The following is a 22,652-nucleotide window of genomic DNA, read 5'->3' as shown; positions in this document are numbered from 1 at the left end:
ACAAAGTTCTGTTTTAGTGAAGTCAAAATTGACTGGGCTCTAGACTAGTAGTAAGGTGGGATATGACATTTTATCCCCAAAGTTTCAAAGAAATGAAAAACAAAAGGTTTTCAATGGGTGTTATATTAATGTTTACAAATTTTCTTCAAACCAAATACAGAAACTGAGACCACTGACTTCAGGAATGTCTCAGCGCAGAAGCAGAGCTCCAACCTTGCCCCATCTTCAAGGTAGGCAGTTCTTAAAGGCACCAATATCTTAAAGATATTGGTAGGATCTCTGTTTGCAACTCCATTGCCATGTTGTGTGAAGGATGTGCTCTAATAATCTGAGGATTGCATGACCTTCCATATGAAACAAGCTGAGAACCCAGGTGAAGAGTTCACCAGTCAAGTGAATAACCCCTGAAGTGAAAGTGTCGATTATACCTCTGAATTTACAATCAAGGCCTGCACTGGGAGGGTCCTAACTTTATTGAATCCCTTGCCCTCTTATGACATAAGCTAAGCATTGAAAAACTTTTATTAGTTGAATATAGGAATTAAATTCTCTTTGTTCCAATACTCTCCTTCTTGACTCCAACTATATTTTCACAAGACTGAAGTGTTACTCACTACTTTTCACCTGGGTAGTCAATCTCATTCACTTTTCAGGTTTTAATTTTAATTTTTTTCAGCAAGTCCTTTTTTGTTCCCCAATTAAAATCAGGTCTTTCTGTTAGACTCTGATAATACCTTGTACTATATCATAGCATGTCACAAATAAATTTAATTGTATGGTTACTTATTTACTATTGATCATCTCTAACAGATTATAATCTTTAGGAGGCCAGTGTTTTCACTGTATACCCAACAACGGTACAGCTTCTGGCAAACCATAGATACTCAATAAACATTTTTTGAGTGAATAAAACATAACATCCAAAAATAAGTGGCAAATGACTCACCGGTGATATGGCTGTAATTATTTTTAGTGGATCTATTGGCAGTTGTGGGAAGTTCTGATAATTCTTTGGTTGTGCTGGTGAAGTCATCACCTAGGGATACAAAGGGGATTATCAGAATAGATCTTAATAGCCATCTCAACCTGATCAAATGGTGTAAAATCATGATTGGATTTCCATTATTATTAGGGAAAGCTTAATTTGAATGGCTTAAATGCTCCTAAAATTTAATGTGTAAAGTTCACTAAGGACTAATTTACAGTAAGGCTAGGATCCTAGGATCTACCTAACAGCTACCAAAGTAGTGAAACTTCCTACTGGTTTAAAGAAAAAAAAAGAGAAAAGCTGTACAGCACACACAATAAGCCAATATCTGCTAAAGAATCTCCATGAGAAATTTAAGTAATTATGGGAAAATATCTTAATTTGGAATCATTGAAAGATGAGGTCTATCCCTATTTTCTCAGGATATCAGAAGTCCAGCCAATCAAAATACTAATTCTCCCAACTCTAATGTGTTTGAAAAGTTCAGTAAAAATTCCTTTGCAACATTCAAGTAGACAAGTCCATATTGACAGATCATCCAATTTTCCAATGAAAAAATAAAACAAAATAAACATTTAATGAATTTAATTGGTTAAAAAAAGCTATGGTGTAGATTTAATGTTGAAATAAAAGAGAGAAAAATCTAAGACTTGGTCTCTGACTAACTTCTTTCAGTGACTGGGAAGAATTTTGATTCCATTCATTATCATTGTCACTGTCATTTTCATTATCAAGATGCACTATTAAGTACCTATCTAATATTGGGTTCTTATCAGTCCTTGTTTGTTAATCTCCGCCCAGATAAAACAGACCACTACCTTCCCTGACCCTAAATTTTCTCCATGTACTCACCCTGAAGTGTCGAGCCTACACCTGAGGGGAGTGAACTGTATGTTTCACTGGGCATCCATGAAACTGCTAAAGGAAGAAAGAGCATATTGGAAAAATCAATCTGTGTGTAAGACTAGCTGTTTTCTCTTCTTGACCTTTAATTGAATCTAATGATTATAAAAAGGGATATTAATATACATTGAAAGTATCATCATTGAACTATTCTGCAGCACACATTAGAAAGTCCCAAGATAAAGTGGGAGTTGAGGGAATGCTTGTGGTCCTGATGTCTCTAATAGGGAAGGTTTGGATTATAGCTACGTAGAAGAAAGAAGAAGAAAGGAAAGGAAAATACCAGGAGAGGTTCTTCCAGCCACAGAGAGTGTGTTGTGACTATTCTCATGTCCATCCCATAGATGAGCTAAAAGAACAGGAGAGAACAAAAACCCAGGCGTGTCACAGTGGCCTTTAGTCAAGGAAAGGTGTCAACAGGACTTTGAAGATCTTGGTAGAACACAGGAGGGAACAAACTAGTTTGTATTTGTGGGTAAGCTGACATTCTCCTTCAACTGTGAAAACTGAACTCTGTCAACAGTGAATTATCAAACCCCCATGGTCACAGGCCTGTTAGCTGCTGGGTGTGTCCTTTGGATGCATTCAGAGGCAAACCTTCCCCTTAAGTGGATGGCAGCAAACTCAGACAGCACATATGGCTTTTGAAATAGATCCATTAACTCATTTTGTTTAGTTCCCCATCTCTGGCAAGAGAAATCTACTTGGCAAACTCCCCATATCTGTATTTGATAACAGGCCAATAATATGATGTAAAGTAAAATAACTATAGTGGTGCATGAGTAGTATGCTCATTTATTTAAAACATTGGCATACATAATTTTACAAGTTAAATGTTTTCTTGTGTGTCCAGACCAAAGCAAAGGAGCAAAACCAAAACAAAATAAAATAAAACAAACATTTAAAAACAACCCTAGCCTTCCCTTCTTGGCTTTTCCCTGAATACCAGTGGCAGTTGCAGCTGCAGACAAAGGTATATTATCAGGTCCTTCAGAAGAGGTATAAGTCAGCGCTTTCTAGGGATTGGTCACAGGACAGTCTGTCATGGCAACTTCCATGTGGAGTCACCCCACAGGAAAGGGTGTTTTTTCACATAGCTATTTTGACTAGGCCACAGAGATGTTCTTATCTTCAATATAATTCTCTAACCCTGCACCTGTGATCTTGGCTCTTTTTTTTTTTTTTTTTTTCTAAACAGAATACCAAGTTCTACAGATGATGATGGAGCATTTTTTTAATGTCCATTTTTAATGGTTAAGCCATTAAGCCAGGAATTTGATTGACAAAGGGCAACACCTATAAAAAGAAATTGGGACCAGGCCTGGATTTAGGTACAACAATTTGCTTACTTTTTACTTTAAGGCTTGATGTCTTTATACCTTATCTCTTCAAATTCAGTTTGTAAGAAAGTATGTGATTAATTAGTTATACTAAGATATAAATAGTTGATCAAGTGTTATCCCTTTAAGGAAAACAGGTATTTTTAAAAAAGATTTTCCATCTCATATTTATTATCAGCAGGTTAATAGAGAACATTTTTTAATGATCAGTTACATGTGAACACCAAGAATTTGTTTTTTTAAGCATAACACAATTTCGGGAGATGGTGATATCATCAGCATGATTCATCCAAATTTAAAAAATGGCAATATTTAAAATCATGCAAATTATTTGACCATTTTATAAAGCTTATTTTTAGACTTCTAGGAATTTTTCAAGTGTAAAAAGACATCTTAAAAAATGTGTGATAGAATTAAACTACAAAAGCTACTTTGAAAGAGTAGGGAGCTATTTTTTTAAATTTGGTTTTAAGATTGTATTTTAACTTTGTTTAAAAAAATACAGTGGGGAGTGTATTGAGGGATATGAAGAAAAAGGAGCTTCCAGTTGATGGATTCAACATGTCGGAACATACTTAAGTAATGTAAAAAAAAATCTTCAGGAGAAAGAATATATTATAAATAAAAGTCTTTCAGCAAGATGAAGAGATGAACAATTTTTGCATCAAATGCTCCCACAGGAGAGAGGGCTTCCTGAAGAATGCTTGTTTATAGCCTCCTCAGGAAGACAGAGTTGGCTACCTCCAGTGATTTATCTTTCACTAAGCAATACTTTTCTAAAAGCTCCTATACTCTATCATTTAGATACTCAATTTTTAGAATGTGCTCCACATCTACTACTTCATCTGCTGTTTTTTAAGTCTTGAGAGCCTCAGCAGAATTGTGTTTCTATTATTTTTTAATTGATTGAACTAGCCTGTGCTCTTCAAGGCATTGTCATGTTTTTTAAATACTAGAGTTAAATCTCTTTCAAACTTTTGAGCACCCATTTTTATCAAATCCACAAATGAACATGACTTTGACATTTGGATGATAAACATCAGTTTGATGGATAACCTCCATTAGTACATCACCATTATCAGCTAAAAACATGAACACAGGAATATTGTGTTGATGGAGTTTCTCCCATAAATTTTTATATTCTCTCTTTAGCATAACCTTGATTTCTTTCACAATATGTTTACATTTTACTTTTGGTAAAGCTTGTTCAACAAGGAAACTATGTGGTACCATTCTACCATAAAAGCGTGCTTCTATGGTAAAAACAGGATCAACTTTAATAGCACAGTATGTTTCATTTAGTTGCAGTAACTTTTTTTAGATGTCTGTCTGTAACCAGTTTACAGTTGTCAAGAATTGGACATGTTAGGCATTTTCCCTTTGTAGGAATATCTACTTAGCGTCATATCAAAGTCCCTGATTATCTGAAGTTCAGCAGCTCCTCTTTTGATGAAACCACAGGTAATTTCTGTTACTTTTGTAGGGTATTTGTGGTAAACTGAACTTCTCTGAAATCCTGGAATCATTTTTACATGTCCAGACTTTTTCTAGGTCATCTAGTCTTCCTAAAGGGACTCTGAGTTCTTCTGTCCTTAATTTTGTCCTAGAACATTGACATAGGTAGCAAAATAACCAGAGATGAGGGGCTTATATATGGAGACCTCAGTGACCTTGGTCTGCCCTATCTTCCTCTTCAGGGTGACTGTGTACTCGGCCAGCACTGCCTCTTCCACCAGAACATACATGCTGGAACTAGCTACAGTGTCTACTCTTGCCATCATCTCCTGGTCCAAAGATAGGACCCTCATGCTCTTCCCAACCACAAAAAGAAGACATTCATGAGCTTTCAAAGTGTGAGGTTTGTGTGCTCACTGTGAAGAAGGCCCCAGAAACTGGTAGTTTAACAAACAATAGAATTTTAAATCAGAGAAATACACCTTTAATTTGAGACTAATTGGAAACTAGATGACAGAATGGGAGAACAGCATTTTAGACAAAAGGAAAATGGAATGAGATGAGACCTGAGACATATAAGATTTTAGAATTTGAGGACAAGAGTGGTGAATTTAAAGAATCAGCATCCCAGCCAACAAGGAACAGAGGGACTGAAGGTTATCATGGAGACTGGAAGACGAACAGGGCCCAGGGTTGCTGTGGGCTCTCTCATTGCTATGTCCCTGCCACTGACTCTCAGCCCCTCAACTCTAGCCTGTCCATCACCCTCTGCCAATGGAAAGTAGAAAGGGTTGTTAAGAAATTGTTAGGTACAGCTACCAAAAGCCTGGGAAGACCCAGACAGAACCACGGACAGGACAAGCAATGCATCTTTAAGATTTAAGAAGAAGAATACATGAATTTTGAAGGATAGGCAATGCATGGTTAAAGAACAGAATAAAGACCCCATGTGAGGTCAATAAAAGGTACTCTGAGGCCCAGGTGTGTGTGTGTGTGTGTGTGTGTGTGTGTGTGTGTGTGTGTGTGTGTGTGTATGTGTTGATAATAAGCTTGTTGATTTTGGTAATGGGGCAAGTTGGAAGCATAGGGGACCATGGAGATTCATATCATTTTTCTGCTTGTCTAACTTGACAGACTGATTGATTTAAATGTGACATTCATCTCCAGTGGACCAGATGGATGATAGGGAAAACCAAAATGAAAAAAGTAATTAAGCTCCAATTTTCTGCCCCATGGCCTGATCACCTGAGTGTCAGGATGAAAATATGTCTTTAGATGTTATTAGCCTTATAAATTTTGGGCATTTAGATGGTCAGATTTGGTATCCCCATTTCATAGGTGATTAAAGTGAAATAAGCATTTCTGTTTCAGATTGAGGAAACTTGGAAGCTGAACTAAGATTAGACTTCAGTATTCTAAAATCCAAGCTTAGACTTCTTCAAGTTGATAAACAAAATGACAACAAAAAAATACATTAAAACATGTATTTATAAATTTAGTGTAAATACAAAGAACTCAGAACCATCTAGTGATATCCAAATAAATATAAGCTACATAAAATAAATGTATAAACAAATATCCTATGCACATGTTCACAGAAAACAAGGGCCTTAGAAACACTGTTGTGTGTTTATTTCACCAGAAATCCATCCATTATCATTCTTTTCCTGCCTCTGAACATTTCATAAATCTATTGAAATAAACATACTGGAAGAAAAAAAATCCCATCACCAATGCCCATCATGAGTCTTGCCAAATGCATCATCTAATATTGGCTGTTACATTACAGTACAATCCAACGAGTAGAAACATGTTTCAAAAACAGTTTGGCAGTAAGCAATCAATATTCACTTGTTGGATCTTAATGTGTTTTTGTAAATGATTGTAAATAGAACAACTCACTGCAGGGATTTTTTTCTGTAAGTTTATGGATAAAAAATGGCAATTAGTTAACAAGGACTCCTTATTCTTACACAAGTAAAAATCTGGGTTTTACAGCCAGGAAAAAAATTATTTCTTGCTTTTAAAGTTCCTTTCTAGATTTCACAATTTCTATGGCTATTTTTGTTATAAAAATGATAAAAAAAATGTGTGAAGATAAATAGACTTTTCAATTTGGCAAAGACAGAAAATGTGAAGGATTACAATATTTCATCTCCTTATGAAATCTATTAAAAAAAACCCAAGAATAGACTTGAGTAAATTATAAAGGACTTTTGAGCTTTTCCAATTTCTGAGGCAGAAAGTACCTTGGGTGGCCTGCATGCTTCATACTGATGTGATGCATGGGGTGAAAAGAATTTCTTTTTTATTCCTGGCACACCTCGTATTGTAATAATAATTTATAAAGCAAATAAATAAGAAGTTCAAAAGTTTCATTTAAGTAGATCATTTCTTTTCACTGTATTTACATGCTTTCTTTCTTGCCCTTGCCCATATGTACACATATTCTTTCAATCACTCAAGAAATATTTGCTGAGCACCTGCGTGTGCCTGCTATTGCCATTGCCGCTGCTCCAGGCTTCAGGGTACCCCAGTGAACAAGGCGGGAAAAGGGCTAGGTGCCTGTACTTGTGCATCTTACATTCTTGTATAATTTCAATAGACAATCAAATAAATAAAATAAAGAAAAATATCAGAAAACAAGTGTTATGCTGAGAATTAAAATATGGCATAATACATATATATATGTAATGATAGCATAAATTTAAGTCAGAGTTCAGCTTTTTTGCTGTAACATTGTCCAATAAACTCTTTTGCCCACAGCTACATAATTTCCCCCATTGTAACCAACGAGTAGAATTTAATTTATCTGTGCAAGGCTATCTATTGAGAAATAACTATATGCTCAGCTCCAACATCAATGCTTTCAACATGGTAGATGCTTTGTAAATATTTGTTAATATTACGAACAAAGCACATAAGAGTTGCTCAGGATACGTGTTGAATGAATGAGGCGCAGAGGCCTGAAAGGAACTCATACTTACAGTTGCTGGTGTCTTTTTCAATGGAGGTCCAGGAGTAGTTGAAGCCTTGGGGAGTCACATTGGAATTGCTAGCTGTAAGACAAAATTTCCAGAATCCAACCTTTTCATAAAGCTGTAATTTAACTTTGCTTTGATGTGCTGAATTTTTGATCTATGTGACTTTAGGGAAATCTGAAAATTGAAATATGCTTCCCTACACAGGAATGCTAGCTGGCATATTGCATGAAAGTTCTACAGCTTATGTTTAATGCCAACTAGTCATAATTTGCTTTCTTTTTCTGTTCTTGTAACCAACTCAGATCACTGGGAGTACTGTTGAGACTAGTTCAATATACCTTAGAATCCCATGACAAATAAAAGGTACATGACAAATTAGTTTAATAACAAATCACCAACCCTTATTTTTAAGATTATAGTGATTGTCATAACAACATGTAGTAACCAGATTACTAATTACAACAAGTAACTCAAACCCGAAATATCAACATCAGATGAGAAAATAGAGCCTTTTGCCCAAACCTCAACATTATCATGGTCTGTAATAAAAATTGTGAACCTGTCGCCTGTTTTGAATCATATCAGGAAAGCCTTGCTATACTCACTCTGAGGCGTGCTGTTTGCAGTCAGTGTACTCACATCTCCAGGGGTCATTGAAGACGTAGCTGGATATCCTATTTTGAAAATAAAGTTTCCAAATTGTCATAGCTATTTACATTCACATGTTTAACTCTGTCACTGTGATTAACAACGGTGGCATGCAGAGCATGGAATATTAGAGCTGGAAAGAATCTGAGTGAATATAGTATTCACTTCATTTTATAAGTTATGAAATTGAGGCCAAAAGGTACATGCTTATGGTTATATACCGAATATTCAACATCATTTATTTTATTCTAACCTAGTTCTCCTAACTAATGCCAAATGTGTTACATTCATACCTTCACAATATATTGTTACAGTGTCTACTATGTGCCAGACTCTATTCTACATGCAAATAACAATAAAGACAAGGTCCTCACCCTCATGGAACTTACTTACAGCGAATTTTCACAATTGTATATAATATTTTAACATACTAAATATGCTTTTGTGTTTACTTCAATTTCTAGCTTTCAGAGTCATCTCTATCTTTATAATCCTTCATTTTTCATTCTCCTCTACCCTCCCTTCCCCCTAAAATGAAAGACTAGTTCATATTCATTTGAAAATATCTCTGAGGATAAAGCAAATTAAAGAAGAAAAATACCTAACCACACTCAATTGAAAACGTGTTGTTTCTTGGAAAGACAAATTTTCAATATATTTTATTTATGTGTATTTCTCTTTTGTTCCAAAACATATTTTAGGTGACTTACATAAATATGTAGTGAAAGAAGCTAAAAGAAGTGCAGAGAAAGGAAAAATAAGGGCAAGGAAAATATAGTTATAAAAGGTATGTTGAGTCCCCTTGAAACCTGAGTGGAGAGAGTACACAAAATGCATTTCTTGATGTCATGGGCTTTTGGTAGCTATATGCCCAACATTTGGTCAGAACTTTCTAGTAACAATGCTAAGAAATAAAGAATATATGTTATGCCATTGATGGACATCATAAGATCAAAAATAGTCAATTTTCAAGAGAAAATACAGTTATTTCTTTTATTATGATTAAAAACAAATTTCTCTTTTAATATCTGTGAAGATTTGAAAAGGTTACACAAAAACATCTCTTAGACTCATAATGCATTTTTGAGTACAGATACATTTATTAAAAGACACACACAAAAACCAAAAAAAACCCCAAATTTCTCCCCAGGCTTTATAAAAAGAATACTGTATAACGTATACAATATTCTCAACAATATCCTTACATTCTGACAGCCAGCATGCTCATTCACTCTCTGGCTTTAGATAGGAGTGAATTGCACCCCAGCTTCCCAGGTACCTCAATTCTGGGTAAGGGTATGCCTTACATAGAAAACCTGGGTAATCAGATCTCTAAAAAAAAATATGTAGGATAAATAAATAAATTGGCATTGTGGTTTCTGCATCGATAAGCAGTTCACCTATAGAGATGATCAACTGCAATCGTTTTGCAACGCAGCCTACCAAGGAACATCAAAGACATACTCCCCCCCCCCCCGCTCCCTGGACGGTCACATGTGGAGAGATGTGTCAGAAGCTGCCTCAGGTCATGCTGTCCGAGGAACTAAAATGGGCACCCAGCATGAGGATGGGCAGAAAAAATGTTGTAAACACCAGCTATGAATAGCTTTACTAATCCAACAAATACAGAGTGCATAACGTGTGCTGGAACAGGGATGAAGTGAAGAGAAAGAGAAATTTTGCCTCTGCCCTCATCAAACACAGTTTGGTGAGAATAATGGTCAGTGTGGGAAACCCCTGGCTGATCACCGAGCCAGCCCCTTCTTTCTGGCGTAGACACAGTGAAGCACAATTCCTAGTCCCCTGTGTGGTTAGGTGTGGCCATGTATTGAGTCCTAGGCATGGATTGTGAGTGGGAGCGGTGATTGCTATGTCAAGGACTGACCTATAAAGCCTCCCACAGATGAGCCCCCATGTACTATCTTTCCTCGTGTACTATCCAGATCTTATGATGCAGGGAGACTTAGAAGACGTAACTGAAAGGTGACAGAGCTGCCCGCAGCCTGGGTTCTTGAATGACTGTGGAACAGAGCACCCAGACACACGCTTGGCCCTTCATTGGCTCTTTTCTTAATGATAAAGGGACTTATACTATATCAAGTATAAATGAACACAATACAATTTTGGAATTTGTTCTTACTGCAGTTTGTTTCCCTTCCCTTGCAAACAGTAGAAGCCTAATGGCAGTTCAAGGTGATAGCGCCGCTTGTGGTAGAGAATGGTTCTGTGGGGTTCCGAGGAGGGAAACATAACCAAGAAGAGGGACCTCGAGGAAGGCTTTTGGGGAGTAGTGACATAGCAACCAGGCCTGAGGGATCAATGAGTAAGACAAGCTGGGGGTTGGGGGAAGAAAAAGGAGAGGCGAGAAGAAGGTTCTGTGCAGCATGAACAAAAAGGCAGGAGAGAACTGAAGTCAGTTCAAAAGGTTGGAGGCACTTTGTGCACAGTAAAGAGATGTGGATGGAGCCCTGGCCGGTGTGGCTCAGCTGGCTGAGCTTAGTACCTCTGCACCCAAAGGTCTAAGGTTCAATCCTCGGTCTGGGCACATACCCAGGTTGCAGATTTGATCCCTGCACGGGGCACATGTGGGAGACAACCAATCAATGTTTTTCTCTCAAGTCGATGTTTTTCTCTCTCCCTCCAGAATAAATAAATAAAATAATAAGATTATTATTTTTTTTTTAAAAAAAGAGATGTGGATGGAGACGTAAGAGAAGCTATATCCCAAAGGCCCGATGGAAGAAATGACATTCAACTGAATCTTACAAGATGCTCTAACCTAATGGTAAGTCCGTGGTGGCTTGAACTGTACAGTGAAGGCTGCTGAGACAATGAGAAATGGACAGGTTTAAAATGTGGGCTCACCAGGGTGTGGTAAATAATTGGATATAAAAAATAAAGAAGAGAGAGATAACTAAGAAGAGAGAGCTATCGCAATAACTCCCAGATTTCTGTCTTGGGCAGCTCTTTGGGTCATGCTATTGTCAACTGAGAAAATAAACAGAGAAGAAGCAGTTTTAGAAGTGGCCAGAGTCACAAAGATGAATTTAATTTGGGGCAGATTTATCTTGAGTACGTATGAGACATTGAAACCCAGCAGAAGGTAGACTATGTGAGTCTGAATCTTAGCTGTAAGGCTGAGATACAAATAGATATTGTGAGACACCAGCATGCAGACAATAATTGAAGTAGCTGTGAGTCCCAGGGAGGGTGGGTCTGGAGAGAAAAGTGGGCTTAAGAGGGAATATGAAGGGTCCTTTGATATAATGGATCGGCAGAAGAAAGAAGATGGAAACGAAGGAGCCAGAGAGGCAGGGACAGAGTACATGGTGATGGAGAAGCCAGGATGATTGAAGGTTTCCAGAAGCAGAGAAAGCCAGGACAACTCAGCAAGTATTTGTTAGCTAACATTGGGCACCAGTTGCTGGGTCAGTGGTGTCAAACACAGCCAAGAGGACAGATTTCCATACAGATCTCAACTGCTAGGAAGCCATTGCATTTGGTCCACCAACCTGTGGACAGAGTCTAGGAGACAGATTTGCAAAGCACTTGAAGATTTGCAAAAGCATTGTAGCTTATCTATTAAAAGCTTGAACTCCAGAGCAAGACTCCATGGGTTGAATCCTGGCTTAGTTCTATGTTAGATGTATAATCTTGGGAAAGTCTTATTGATTTCTTTTTGCTTCCTCCAATTCCTTACTTGTAAAATAGTACTTTTCCACTAGGGTGATTGCACAGACTGAGAGTCATTTCTATCAAGTACTTAGAAGAGTGCCTGGCAAGAGGTTAAGTGTTAAAATGTAATATTAGAGCTATAAAATAGGGCATCAACAGTTCAGTTCAGGTGTTGAAACTACAAGCATATCCTACCAACGGGAGACTTGAATCTCCTGATGAGTTTTACAGTTGCCCCATTTCCCGTGGTCTTTCTAGGAGGCTGATTCAAGGTAACTAATCTCCCTTTCCCCAGGCTGACCCAAGTCAAGAACTACATCCCCAAAGGCTTCATCCAAAAGGGGTGATTGGCAGGGGTGAAGAGAGCGGCAGCTTTCTGGGGCATCAGCTTTATGATGGGGAAGTAATTTCTACTGGCAGTCATCTCCTCTTTCATCTCCCTACATCTCCACTGAGCCACCAGTGGTTCAGATCCTTGTGTAGTAATTGTAGCTTCCAGCTCACTGCCTCCCACCACTCATCAAAGAGGAGGTCCAGGCCGTCTCTGTATCAAGAGCAGCTATGCTTCTCCTTTGGTAACCGGTTGGTAATATTTTATGAACTTATGGATCACAGAGTCCATTTGAATTTTATTTCTCTCATTGAGATGGCTTTATCTTTGTTCCTCTGTAGCAATTTCTTCAGCTACCTATTTTTAAAATTTTGTATTGTTTGTATTTTTTAACTTATATCTTTTTTGGATCAAGGGAAGGTAAAAAAAAAATGCATAGAAGAAAGCAATGACTAGCCACAAATAATCATTAGATACTGTGAATTAGTGATAATGCTGTGCTCCTCCTAAGCTTATCTTCCACTGAGAGCCTGCAGTCTCTTACCTCCCCTCCCATGGACCAGCATCACTCACTCATTCATTCACTCACCCCTCTTCCCTCGCCTCCTCTCTACCTCTCACTCTGAGAACTGACCTCCATAGAATTCACCAAGTGACTTAGTAAGCAGAGACAGAAAGGAATTGTTTTAACAGTGGTGATGCAGTACCAGTGGTGATAATAACAACCAAGAAGAACTGGGAAATAATCACCAGAGAACACTGCGTTAATTTGTGAGCTATACTGCTGTTACCTAGAAATCTCAGGCTACGAAGCAATTGCTGGCTACCTTTTAAAATAACTCTTACTTAAAAGCAACATTTTCCCGAGCAAGTCAGATTGCCCACGCTGGGTGGCACTGATTAGTTCCAGATGATTTCATCTGGCAGTGTCCCTGGAGCCCTGAGGAAGTATGATAACTGGACTGGGCATTTCACTTGTATTAAAATGACGGATTCAATGTTCTTTTCTGGAGGTCAGAAAATAATGTGAAAAAAACCCTTGCTTACTGCGGGTTTACTGCAAAAGAAGGAGAATCCCTTCGATTCCATGTAACTCGTTGCTTGCATGTGGAAGGAGGAGCACACGCACGCTGCCTTGGTCTTCACTTACTGTATCTCCTGCCCGGCTTAGATATCAGAGCGGCTCTGTGCTTCCCCTCACAAGCAGGCCTGTGGAGTTTGTGGAGGGCTGAATAGAGCCAATAAGCTTCTGAGAACAAAAGGATCAATGACACCCCATCACTATCCCGAGAAAGCCAAAGGTCGTTTCAGTCTTGATGGTCTCTGGCTGAATTTTGTCTGGATCTTGTCCTGAGGGTCTGAACCAGGTTGCACAGGTTATTGAAAGAGTGATCCCTTTACTATGGGACTTTGTTCATCCTGTAGAAGGCGGAGCTGAAGCCATTTAGAGAGCTATCTCGTTTCCTAGATAAATTAAATCCCACTCACTCTCCTTGGCTTTACCTGGTGGTTTAAGGTTAAGGCCCCTTGGCCTTATTTGGGCTGACCTTTAACAATATCAGCATTGCTACCTCTTGTTACTCAGCGCATACACTGCTATTACTAACCCACGCCTTTGATGTGCTGTGTCCTCTGCCTGAAAACTCTCACCACCTCCCTCTCCTGCCTCAATTCTTCTGCTATTTGTATATCTTTTTTGGAAAAAATGTCTATTCAGGTCCTTTGCCTGCATTTTAACAGGCTGTTTCTTATTTTGCTATTGAGTTAAATGAGTTCCTTATATCTTTTGGATATTAATCCATTATCAGATACATGACTAGCAAGCATTGTCTCCCAACCCATAGACTGCCTTATCGTTTGTCGGTTGTTTTCTTTGCTGTGCAGAAGTATTTTTAGTTTGACATAGTATACTTTTTTATTTTTCCTTTTGTTGCCTGAGGTTTGGTGTCATATCTAAAAAATCTTTGCCCAGCTCAATGTCAAGGAACCTTTTCCCTAAGTTTTCTTCTAGGAGTTTTACAGTTTCAGGTCTTATGTTTAAGTTTTTAATCTATTTTGAGGGTTTTTTTGTGTGTATGGTGTAAGATAAAGGTGCAGTTTCCTTCTTTTGCATGTGAATATCCAGTTTTCCAGGCACCATTTATTGAAGAGACTATCGTTTCCCATTGTGTACTCTTGGCACCCATGCTGAAAATTAGTTGACCATATATGCTAGGGTTTATTACTGGCCTCTTTATTCAATTCCATGAGTCTATGTGTCTTTCTATGCCAGCAGCACACTATTTTGATTACTATAGCTTGGTAGCTTGGTAGTATAGTGAGAAATTAGGAAGTGTGATGCCTCCAACACTGTTCTTCTCAGAGCTCCTGGCCTGTGTGCCCTGGAGGTTGGGACAAAAAGGACCAATGCCTGACTCAAGTTGAAGAGGCTATGTTGGGAGCCATGCTTGGCTAGCAGTGCTAAATGGACATAGAGAAGAGGGATATAATCATACTGAGGGAAAGGAGCACTTTTCCTAAAGAGGAGGTCACGGTGTCTATTTTCCCAGATAAAACTGGAGGCCATGCAAAGAATTCTCAACCCAAGAAGAACACCTAAGAGGAACAAAGAAGCCCCCAAATGAGATTGGCCTCCAGAAACTCAAGGGCTGTAGGAAGGGAAGATGCAGAAAACCAGAGGAGAGGTGTGACCTGCACTAAAGGGACAGCAACCACGGGCCAGTCACAGATTTCTGAGAAATATACCACATGCCCCTGAGGCCAGGATGACCATTCTTATCCTTCCACCCAGAAATCACCTCACCCAGATTACAGATGGCACGACAGGGAAGGTCTTTCCCCACCTATCTCTCCCCTTTTCGCTCTACCTGTGATCCCCCATAATAGGTTCAGGCCAATAGCTAGGAGTGGAGGAGAGGAAGAAGCCAGGAAGTCACAAAGCCATCTCCCACATCTCTCTTGCACCCCCACAGACGGAAAGCCCACAACCTCACACCTAGGCTTCCACAGCTGACTCAGAACAGGCTTGGAAGGGAGGAGGGAGAGAGGACTGGACTGAATTAACTTTTGCAAGTTTTGACATTATATTTGACAAGACTTGTTAATTATTGACAGGGGTCTGGTCTTGTGACTGAAAGGGACCAGAGAGCATTTATTATATGAAAATGGCAAAAAAAAAAAAAAGCAAAGGAGTCGGCCTGAAATGTCTTTTAGAGGCCAGGAAGAAATTATTCACTAGAACTCATTTGGTCAGGGAATGATGGAAAAAAGAAAATTAGTTTTTGCTAACCTATCCAGACCAGCTTATTTATTAACTGACTGCAAAGGTAAAAGTTATTTATAAATTCAGGCTATTACTGCTTGAGTGATCTGATTAATCAAACTCAATTATCCAAGACTTCGCATTATTTCTATGTAAAATTGAACCTGAAAATGTAACTTACTTTCTCAAATAGTAATATTTTCACTTGGCCTTCCACTCCATTAACATAGCATCTATTGGCATAGCCACCTCATTTCCTCAACAAATGTGTAATTGTACTCCATCAATCACAGCACCTACATCAATTACTTCACCTGCAGCATGGAGAGCCTTTAAACCCATACCAACATTAACCAGAGAACTGCACTTAAAAGGGTAAAGGCTAAGTCACAGAAAGACAAGTATCACATGATCTCACTTATATGTGGAACTAATGAACAAAACAAACTGACGAACAAAATAGATCCAGAGACATGGAAGCATGGAACAGACTGGAGAAACTCAGGGGGAAGGCATGGGGTGGGGGGGGGAAAGATTAACCACAGAGCTTATATGCATAGCCCATGAACACAGACAAATAGTGCAGTGAAGGTGTGAGGGTGGGGTGGAGGGGGTCAATGTGGGGGGGGAGGGAAGGGGACATCTGTAATACTTTCAAAAATAAAAAGATAATTTTTTTTAAAAAAGGGTATAGGCTATCAACTACATCTAAACACACTTGAGTCAGTCTCACCAACCCCCGACATTAGGATGAGGTGGATATTGACCAGCAGAAAGGAGACACGTGGTGTGAGATCCTGATCTCTGCACAAGGCCCTGTTTTCGTGTTGGAGGCAGATTGTTTGGGGAAACACATGCTTCTGAATGACTAAAGACAATGTGTATTGCTGGATTACTGGTTTAGAAAGGGTTTGCAGGACTCTCTTGATGGGAGATGATAGAAAGGAGGATGGGGCTCATCACACATCATGTGATGCATTTGTAGACAATAATAATTATGAAATGAAATGAAATGAAAAAAATAGGTCATCTGATAGCTTTTTCCAAGACACATCTTACTTTAAGGGGGTAAACGGAATAAACAAATATCCAAAGTGAACCAGTCATCAAGAAGGCTACCATTGTTGACTTGTGGTGACAAGTATGGGAAAAATAAAAGAAGGCCTTTAACAACCTGCAACATGCGTCCCAGGTGAAATGTGGTGAGAAGGGTGTAATGACCAGTATTTCCCAGAATTCAAGGGAGAGCACTGGAGTTTTGCATGGATTCTGCACATATCTCTGGGCAATAAGAATTATAATAATTTCAGGAGGAGAAGGGGTAACAAGAAGAGGAGGGTCTTTTTCTCTGATTTATTTCCAACTGAGGAAGCTAGCCTCACTCCCGGAGACTGCATTTCTCAGAAAACACTGGTCCAGAGAAGGGAAACATTAATAGAGGTACAGCTGTCATGTCGACATTTTCATAGCAGCTCTGCCAGCTTCACACTGGAAGGGAGTTGTTCAGTGTCTAAAGATATTTATTGAGCACCCATCATGCACTCTCAGAGGCTGTAGGACTCAGTCTCTGAAGTCTGACTGTCTGGGTTCCATCCTGGCTTTTCCACTTTCTGTATGATGTTGGGTAAGTTATTTAACCTCTGTGCCTCAGTATTCATCTGTAAAATGGGATAATAATATTACCTCCATTAGTGTTGTTGGGACGATTAAAGGAGGTAATACATTTACTAGTTTAGAATGGTGCCAGACACAGTAGAGACACTCAAATATTAACAAATACTGTTAATATTATTGCTTGGTACTATTAATATAATCATGGCAGTTGGTAGAACATGTTGGATAATTGCTAGGAAAAGAACTGGAAGGCTTTTGTATGATAGTCTTCTGAGAATCTTTTATTCCCCCCATGTTTAGGCAGACAACCCTGCTGAGTCTCCTGCTGCGGTATTCTCCATTTCTACATATGCCTGTTCTAGCTCAGATCATCATCACTTTAAATTGCTTGCAAACCACATCATTTGGTCTTCTTGCTCCCTGTTCTTGCTGCTACTACTTACTATATACATAGCTTCTGCTTTACTCACATTATTCACTTACTCAAAAAACCACAGTGGCCTGGCTGGTGTGGCTCAGTGGTTGAGCATTGACTCATGAATCAAGAGGTCACCAGTTGAATTCCCAGCCTGGCTCGATCCCCGGTATAGGGCATGCAAGAGGCAACCAATTGATGTTCCTCTCACATCGATGTTTCTATCTCTCTACCCCTTTCTCTTCCTCTCTCTTTAAAATCAATAAAAACACATTAAAAAAAAAAAAGCCACAGTGGCCGTGTGGTGACGTTCAGATCACAGTCCAAGTCCATGGTTCTCTAACTTAAGTCTATCCTCACGGAGTTCCGCTTCACCTGAGCAACCTTACAGCCACTCCCCTGCAAGTACTGCCAGCATTCGTTCTGTTTGTCTTCTTTTTTATTTTTAAATATATTTTTATTGATTTCAGAGAGAGGAAGGGAGAGGGAGAGAGAGAGAGAAACATCAATGATGAGAGAGAGTCATTGATCGGCTGCCTCCTGCATGCCCGCTGGGGATTGAGCCCGCAACCCGGGCATGTGCCCTAACCAGAAATAGAACTGCGATCTATTGAATTGTAGGTCGATGCTCAACCACTGAGCCACACCAGCTGGGCCTGCTTGTCTTCTTATGTCCTGCACTCATTTTATTTTGTTTTTGATCAAAACTATTGTCTGAATATTTATCCCTTCTCTTTCTTCCATTTGGGGCTATATTTCCTTCCTGTCCCCACCCCATGCCCCGCGCAGACTTCCCTGATTAAAATCCCCTCACCCTCAGCACTCACTTATTTTTCATACTTTTTGTTTCCTGGATACATATGACAGTGGTGTAATCTGTCAGACAGCAATGGAAGCATCTGGACCCTTAAGGCAGGAGTGACACAACCAGTGAAGGTGTCAGAAGTTGCTGTCACAAACATCACCAGAGTCTTCTTACTGCCTTGCAGACTCTCTCTGGGAATCCTCTCTTAGCTTCAGACCCAATATTTAGACCTACAGCTGATCTTGTCTGCTTCCCCTGTGACTTGTATGCAGCTAATCTCATCCAATGGCATAGTTTCCAGTTTAATCCCCCACCTCTTTCTGACATGCTTGCTCATAAATTAGTAGTTTTGTTGCATCCCCTGGGCAACTGCTTCTTTTAGTCTATATCCCTCCATGTCTGATCCCCCACTTGCCAAGGATCAGGTGTGTTCATCTGGGGAGCTGGCCAATGGCTACTCAAGGTATCCAGGAGCAGAAATATCCAGACTGTGGGGACCAGCTAAGTTTTTAGAGAACTTAATATTAAAATCAATACATCAGGTCTAGGGTTGTGCACAGCCATAAAAAATAGGGAGGTCTGTGGCCTGGTGGGCAGTGTAATGGCAGGCTGGGCAAGCAGGTCCTGATTGGGCATAAGCTCTGTGCAACTGGGACCCTGCCTGTCTTGTTTATCCCCATATCTCAGCATCTCAAAAATTCCTGGCACGCTGTAGGCACTCAATGTTTAATTGTTGTTGAGTAAATCAACTATAGAAGGCACAGGGTGTGCCTCGGAGCAGGAGAAACCCCTGAGCTATGCCAGCATTGGCCCACCCTGGATTCGTCAGGTGTCTCTGATTGTTCCACGTGGGCTTGTTTCATCTCGCCACTTAGTTTGTCAGCCTCACGTCTTTTCTGAGGATAGAAAATGCAGCAAACACCAATTAGTTCAGGTTGGATTGAGCTGGATTTCTCTGGGAACTAATGAAGTTTGTTATAAGTTACATGGGTCTCCTCTAGTTAAAGAATATTGCTTCTATTTTTGTCAACATTTGTTTAAAAAAATCCTTTCACTGAGGAAAAATACAAATTGGATGTTTGCAGCAAAATAAGTAGCTTAATAATTATGACTGAATTATGTAGTTCATTACATCTTAGAATTTGGAATGAAACCATAGCCTGTTGAAGTTGGTTCCCATGACATGTTCCATCCTGCTCACTTTCTTTCTTAAAAGAACACACAGAGGTGAATCCTACTAGCTTCTGAGGCAGTCAGTCCTCATTGCCCCCCAGCTGACAAGACAAAATTTGGATTTTCGGTTGTAATTCAGTGGTTAGTCTAAGAAAATAAAATTTTATTTAGATATATTCAGCCATTGATTTAATGTGTTGTTTTTTTACATAAAAATCAGACTGAGAATTGTTCCAAACATAATCTATTGTTACTATCTGGACAGAGGTTGAAATTTTGTAAAGCAAAAAAAAAAAAGCTACTCTTAAATCAGAGCCTGATTTAAAACAGGGTTGCTCAACCTCATTGACATTTTGGACCAGATAATTCTTTGTTATGGAGGTTGTCCTGCCCTACAAAATGTTGTATATTTAGCAGCATCTTGGCCTCTACATATTAGATGCTAGTAATACCCTCCCCCCTTCCCATTGTGCTAATCAAAAATGTCCCTGTGCTATCACATGTCCCCTGGAGGGTGGAGAGCAAAATTACTCTGGTGAGAACCACTGATCTAAAACAGTCCTGCCCTGGCCGGTGTGGCTCAGTTGGTTGAGCGTTTTACCATGTACCAAAAGGTCACTGGTTCGATTCCCGGTCAGGGCACCTAAGATTTTGTATGACAGAAATGTACACTTGAAGCCTAAAATAATAATAATAATAATAATAATAATAATAATAATAAAAAATAAATAAATAAATAAATAAATAAATAAATAATAAAACAGTCCCGAGGGCCAGTGTGGTGGGATCTTATTTTAAGGAGGCCTTTAATTCTTCAGAAATTTTTCAACTATATCACCATAGTGTGGCAGTAGGTCAGCTAGCATTTTCTGTTTTCTAACAAGTATATTTACTTGTGCTCTCCTTCCTTCTCTAATATGAGAGCTATAGTAAGTTATCGACTCCTTAAGGGTAATACTGTCCTTTCCCTTTCCTTGAATTTCTTCACAGAAATAAGAATGGTGCTTGGTCTGATGAAAGCATGTGATGCATGTCAACTAACCCCGTAGAAGATTCAGCTAGAAGAAATTCATTTCTGCTTTCAGTTGGAAGATATAAATGTCATGCTGGCATGATTTTCTTCTCTTTGTTCACTGTTGTATTTCCAGCACCTAGAAGAATCTCTGGTACATACCAACTGCTCAATAAATATGTAATAAATGAATCATGTCATTTCCTCTTTTAAAAATATGTTTAATGGGATCCCTGACCCATTTCCTAAGGGAGAACACTGGAATCCTTAGGCTGAGGTTTAAGGCTCTATTTATTCTGCATTTTCCAATATTCGTCTGTGCTTCTCTGCTACACAATCCCACCCCTCTGACCTAAGCTTAGCTACTAACATTTTCTCAAATTCTCACAGACATCTTTGCCAGTAAACAACTGCTCAGTTTATTCTCTTTGTTTAGAATGTTTATAAAACTCTTAACTGAGTCAAATAATCACAACACATATTTCAAGAATCAGCTTGTTTCATCTCTCTTAGGTAATATCTGAGTCCATAAACTCATGAGGACCTTTCTTTGTCCAAAGCCTAAGACTTACTGGTCTGTAATTCTCCCTGTGCATTTTAGTTCTATAAGATGCAGCATCTGCCACCTTGTGATTTTGAATAATCATTTTCATGTGTGCACATCATTTCTCTCCAAGTACACTGCAATCTTTTTGAAAGCAGGAACAAATTATCACTTTTTAACACCATAGAGTCTATTAAATGATATCTACATCATGAAGGCACATTATTCTCATTAATTCTTTTATTCATTCATTTATTCAACTGGTAGTTTTTATTGGCCCACTCTGTACTGGGCATGTGCTAGGAGGCAAAACAAATACGCTCCCTGTTTTCATGAAGTGTTTAGACCAGTTGGAGAAAACATGGTATTTAATGTGGTAAGAACGAGATTTAGAGTCAGAAGATTTTGGTGTGAATACTAACTTGGTCACTTACTAGTCATGTGATCATTTACATGCTCAGCATCTCAGTGTCCCCATCTGGAAAATGGGAATGATAATGCTTGTTCTGTCTACCTGTCATAATAAAGAAGATCCAACCACATTGCATTTTATGTGCAAACATTTTCTAAGTGACTGACTATGGTGGTTTTAATTTGTTCACAAATTTTTTGATACGCTCCCTTTCAAGAAGTGGAGCTTAATTTTCCTCTTCTTGAATATGAGCTGGACATAGTGATTTGCTTCTAACAACATAAAATAAAGCAAAAGAAACGGTGTACAAATGTGGAGGCGAGATCATAAAAAGGCAGTGTGGCTTTTGTCTTGGTCACCCTATTTCTTCAATTACTTGGTCTGGAGGAAGCCAGCCGCTGCCTTATAAGCAGCCCCATGCGGTGAGGAACTAGGGCCTCCTGCCATCATGCTCATGCTTAGAAGCAGAATCTCCAGCTCCAGTCAAGCCTTCAGGTAAATGAAGCCCCAGCCACCAGCTTGACTACATCCTCGTGAGAGACCATGAGCCATTCCATCCAGCTTAGATGACTTTAGATTTCTGACCCTTAGAACCATTTATAAATTGCTAAATTTTGGGGTAATTTGTTATGAAGCAATAGGTAAATAATCCATAGAGTACTACAAAGATTCAAGGTATTATTTTTTAATATGCTAATATTTGTTAAATGAAGAATATCACAATCTCCTATCGTTTGTTGCTGAATGATGAATTAGAAGTGAAAGAAAAAGAAGCTTTAAAAAGGAAATGACAAAACCTTAAGAACTAGAAAAAAATCACATGAATATAAAGTCTCTAATGGGAGATTTGAAGGCATTGCTCAGTCTTCCACATGCTTTATTTCCTGAGTGGTGTCAAGTTGTGGCAGTGACTGAAGGAATTGTTCATCCCTGCTTCTGTTTTATTCCATTTTCAGTTCTCATTTTGAGCTAAAATTAATAGTTTTAATTAAATAAGAATGAAAACTTTATTTCTTCTTTTCATAGAATATGCTTCTTTTTTTTTTTTTTTTTTTTTTTTTTGGTATTAGAGAAAGTAACCATGGTTCTTT

General features: G+C 38.8%; 1 protein-coding gene and 1 pseudogene across 2 annotated transcripts in view; both read right to left on the bottom strand.

Annotated features, from left to right (window-relative positions):
• CD96 (CD96 molecule) overlaps nt 1-22,652 on the bottom strand; it is a 69,886-nt gene that overhangs the window by 4,242 nt on the left and 42,992 nt on the right. The window contains exons 9-12 of one of the 2 annotated variants that reach the window (XM_016200141.2): nt 8,276-8,344; nt 7,674-7,745; nt 1,841-1,906; nt 947-1,036 (exon numbers count right to left, since the gene is read on the bottom strand). In XM_016200141.2, the coding sequence (XP_016055627.2) occupies nt 947-1,036; nt 1,841-1,906; nt 7,674-7,745; nt 8,276-8,344 (297 nt within the window). The remainder of the gene's footprint in view (nt 1-946; nt 1,037-1,840; nt 1,907-7,673; nt 7,746-8,275; nt 8,345-22,652) is intronic. The other variant, XM_087817865.1, reaches the window with a different exon arrangement.
• LOC107527320 (cytosolic 5'-nucleotidase 3A-like) lies at nt 3,940-5,018 on the bottom strand (annotated as a pseudogene).

This window comes from Miniopterus natalensis, chromosome 6 (assembly GCF_054644295.1).
Source record: "Miniopterus natalensis isolate mMinNat1 chromosome 6, mMinNat1.hap1, whole genome shotgun sequence".
Classification (NCBI taxonomy): domain Eukaryota; kingdom Metazoa; phylum Chordata; class Mammalia; order Chiroptera; family Miniopteridae; genus Miniopterus; species Miniopterus natalensis.
Note: the sequence above shows the minus strand (reverse complement) of the source record. Positions and strands in the feature narration are given on the sequence as shown.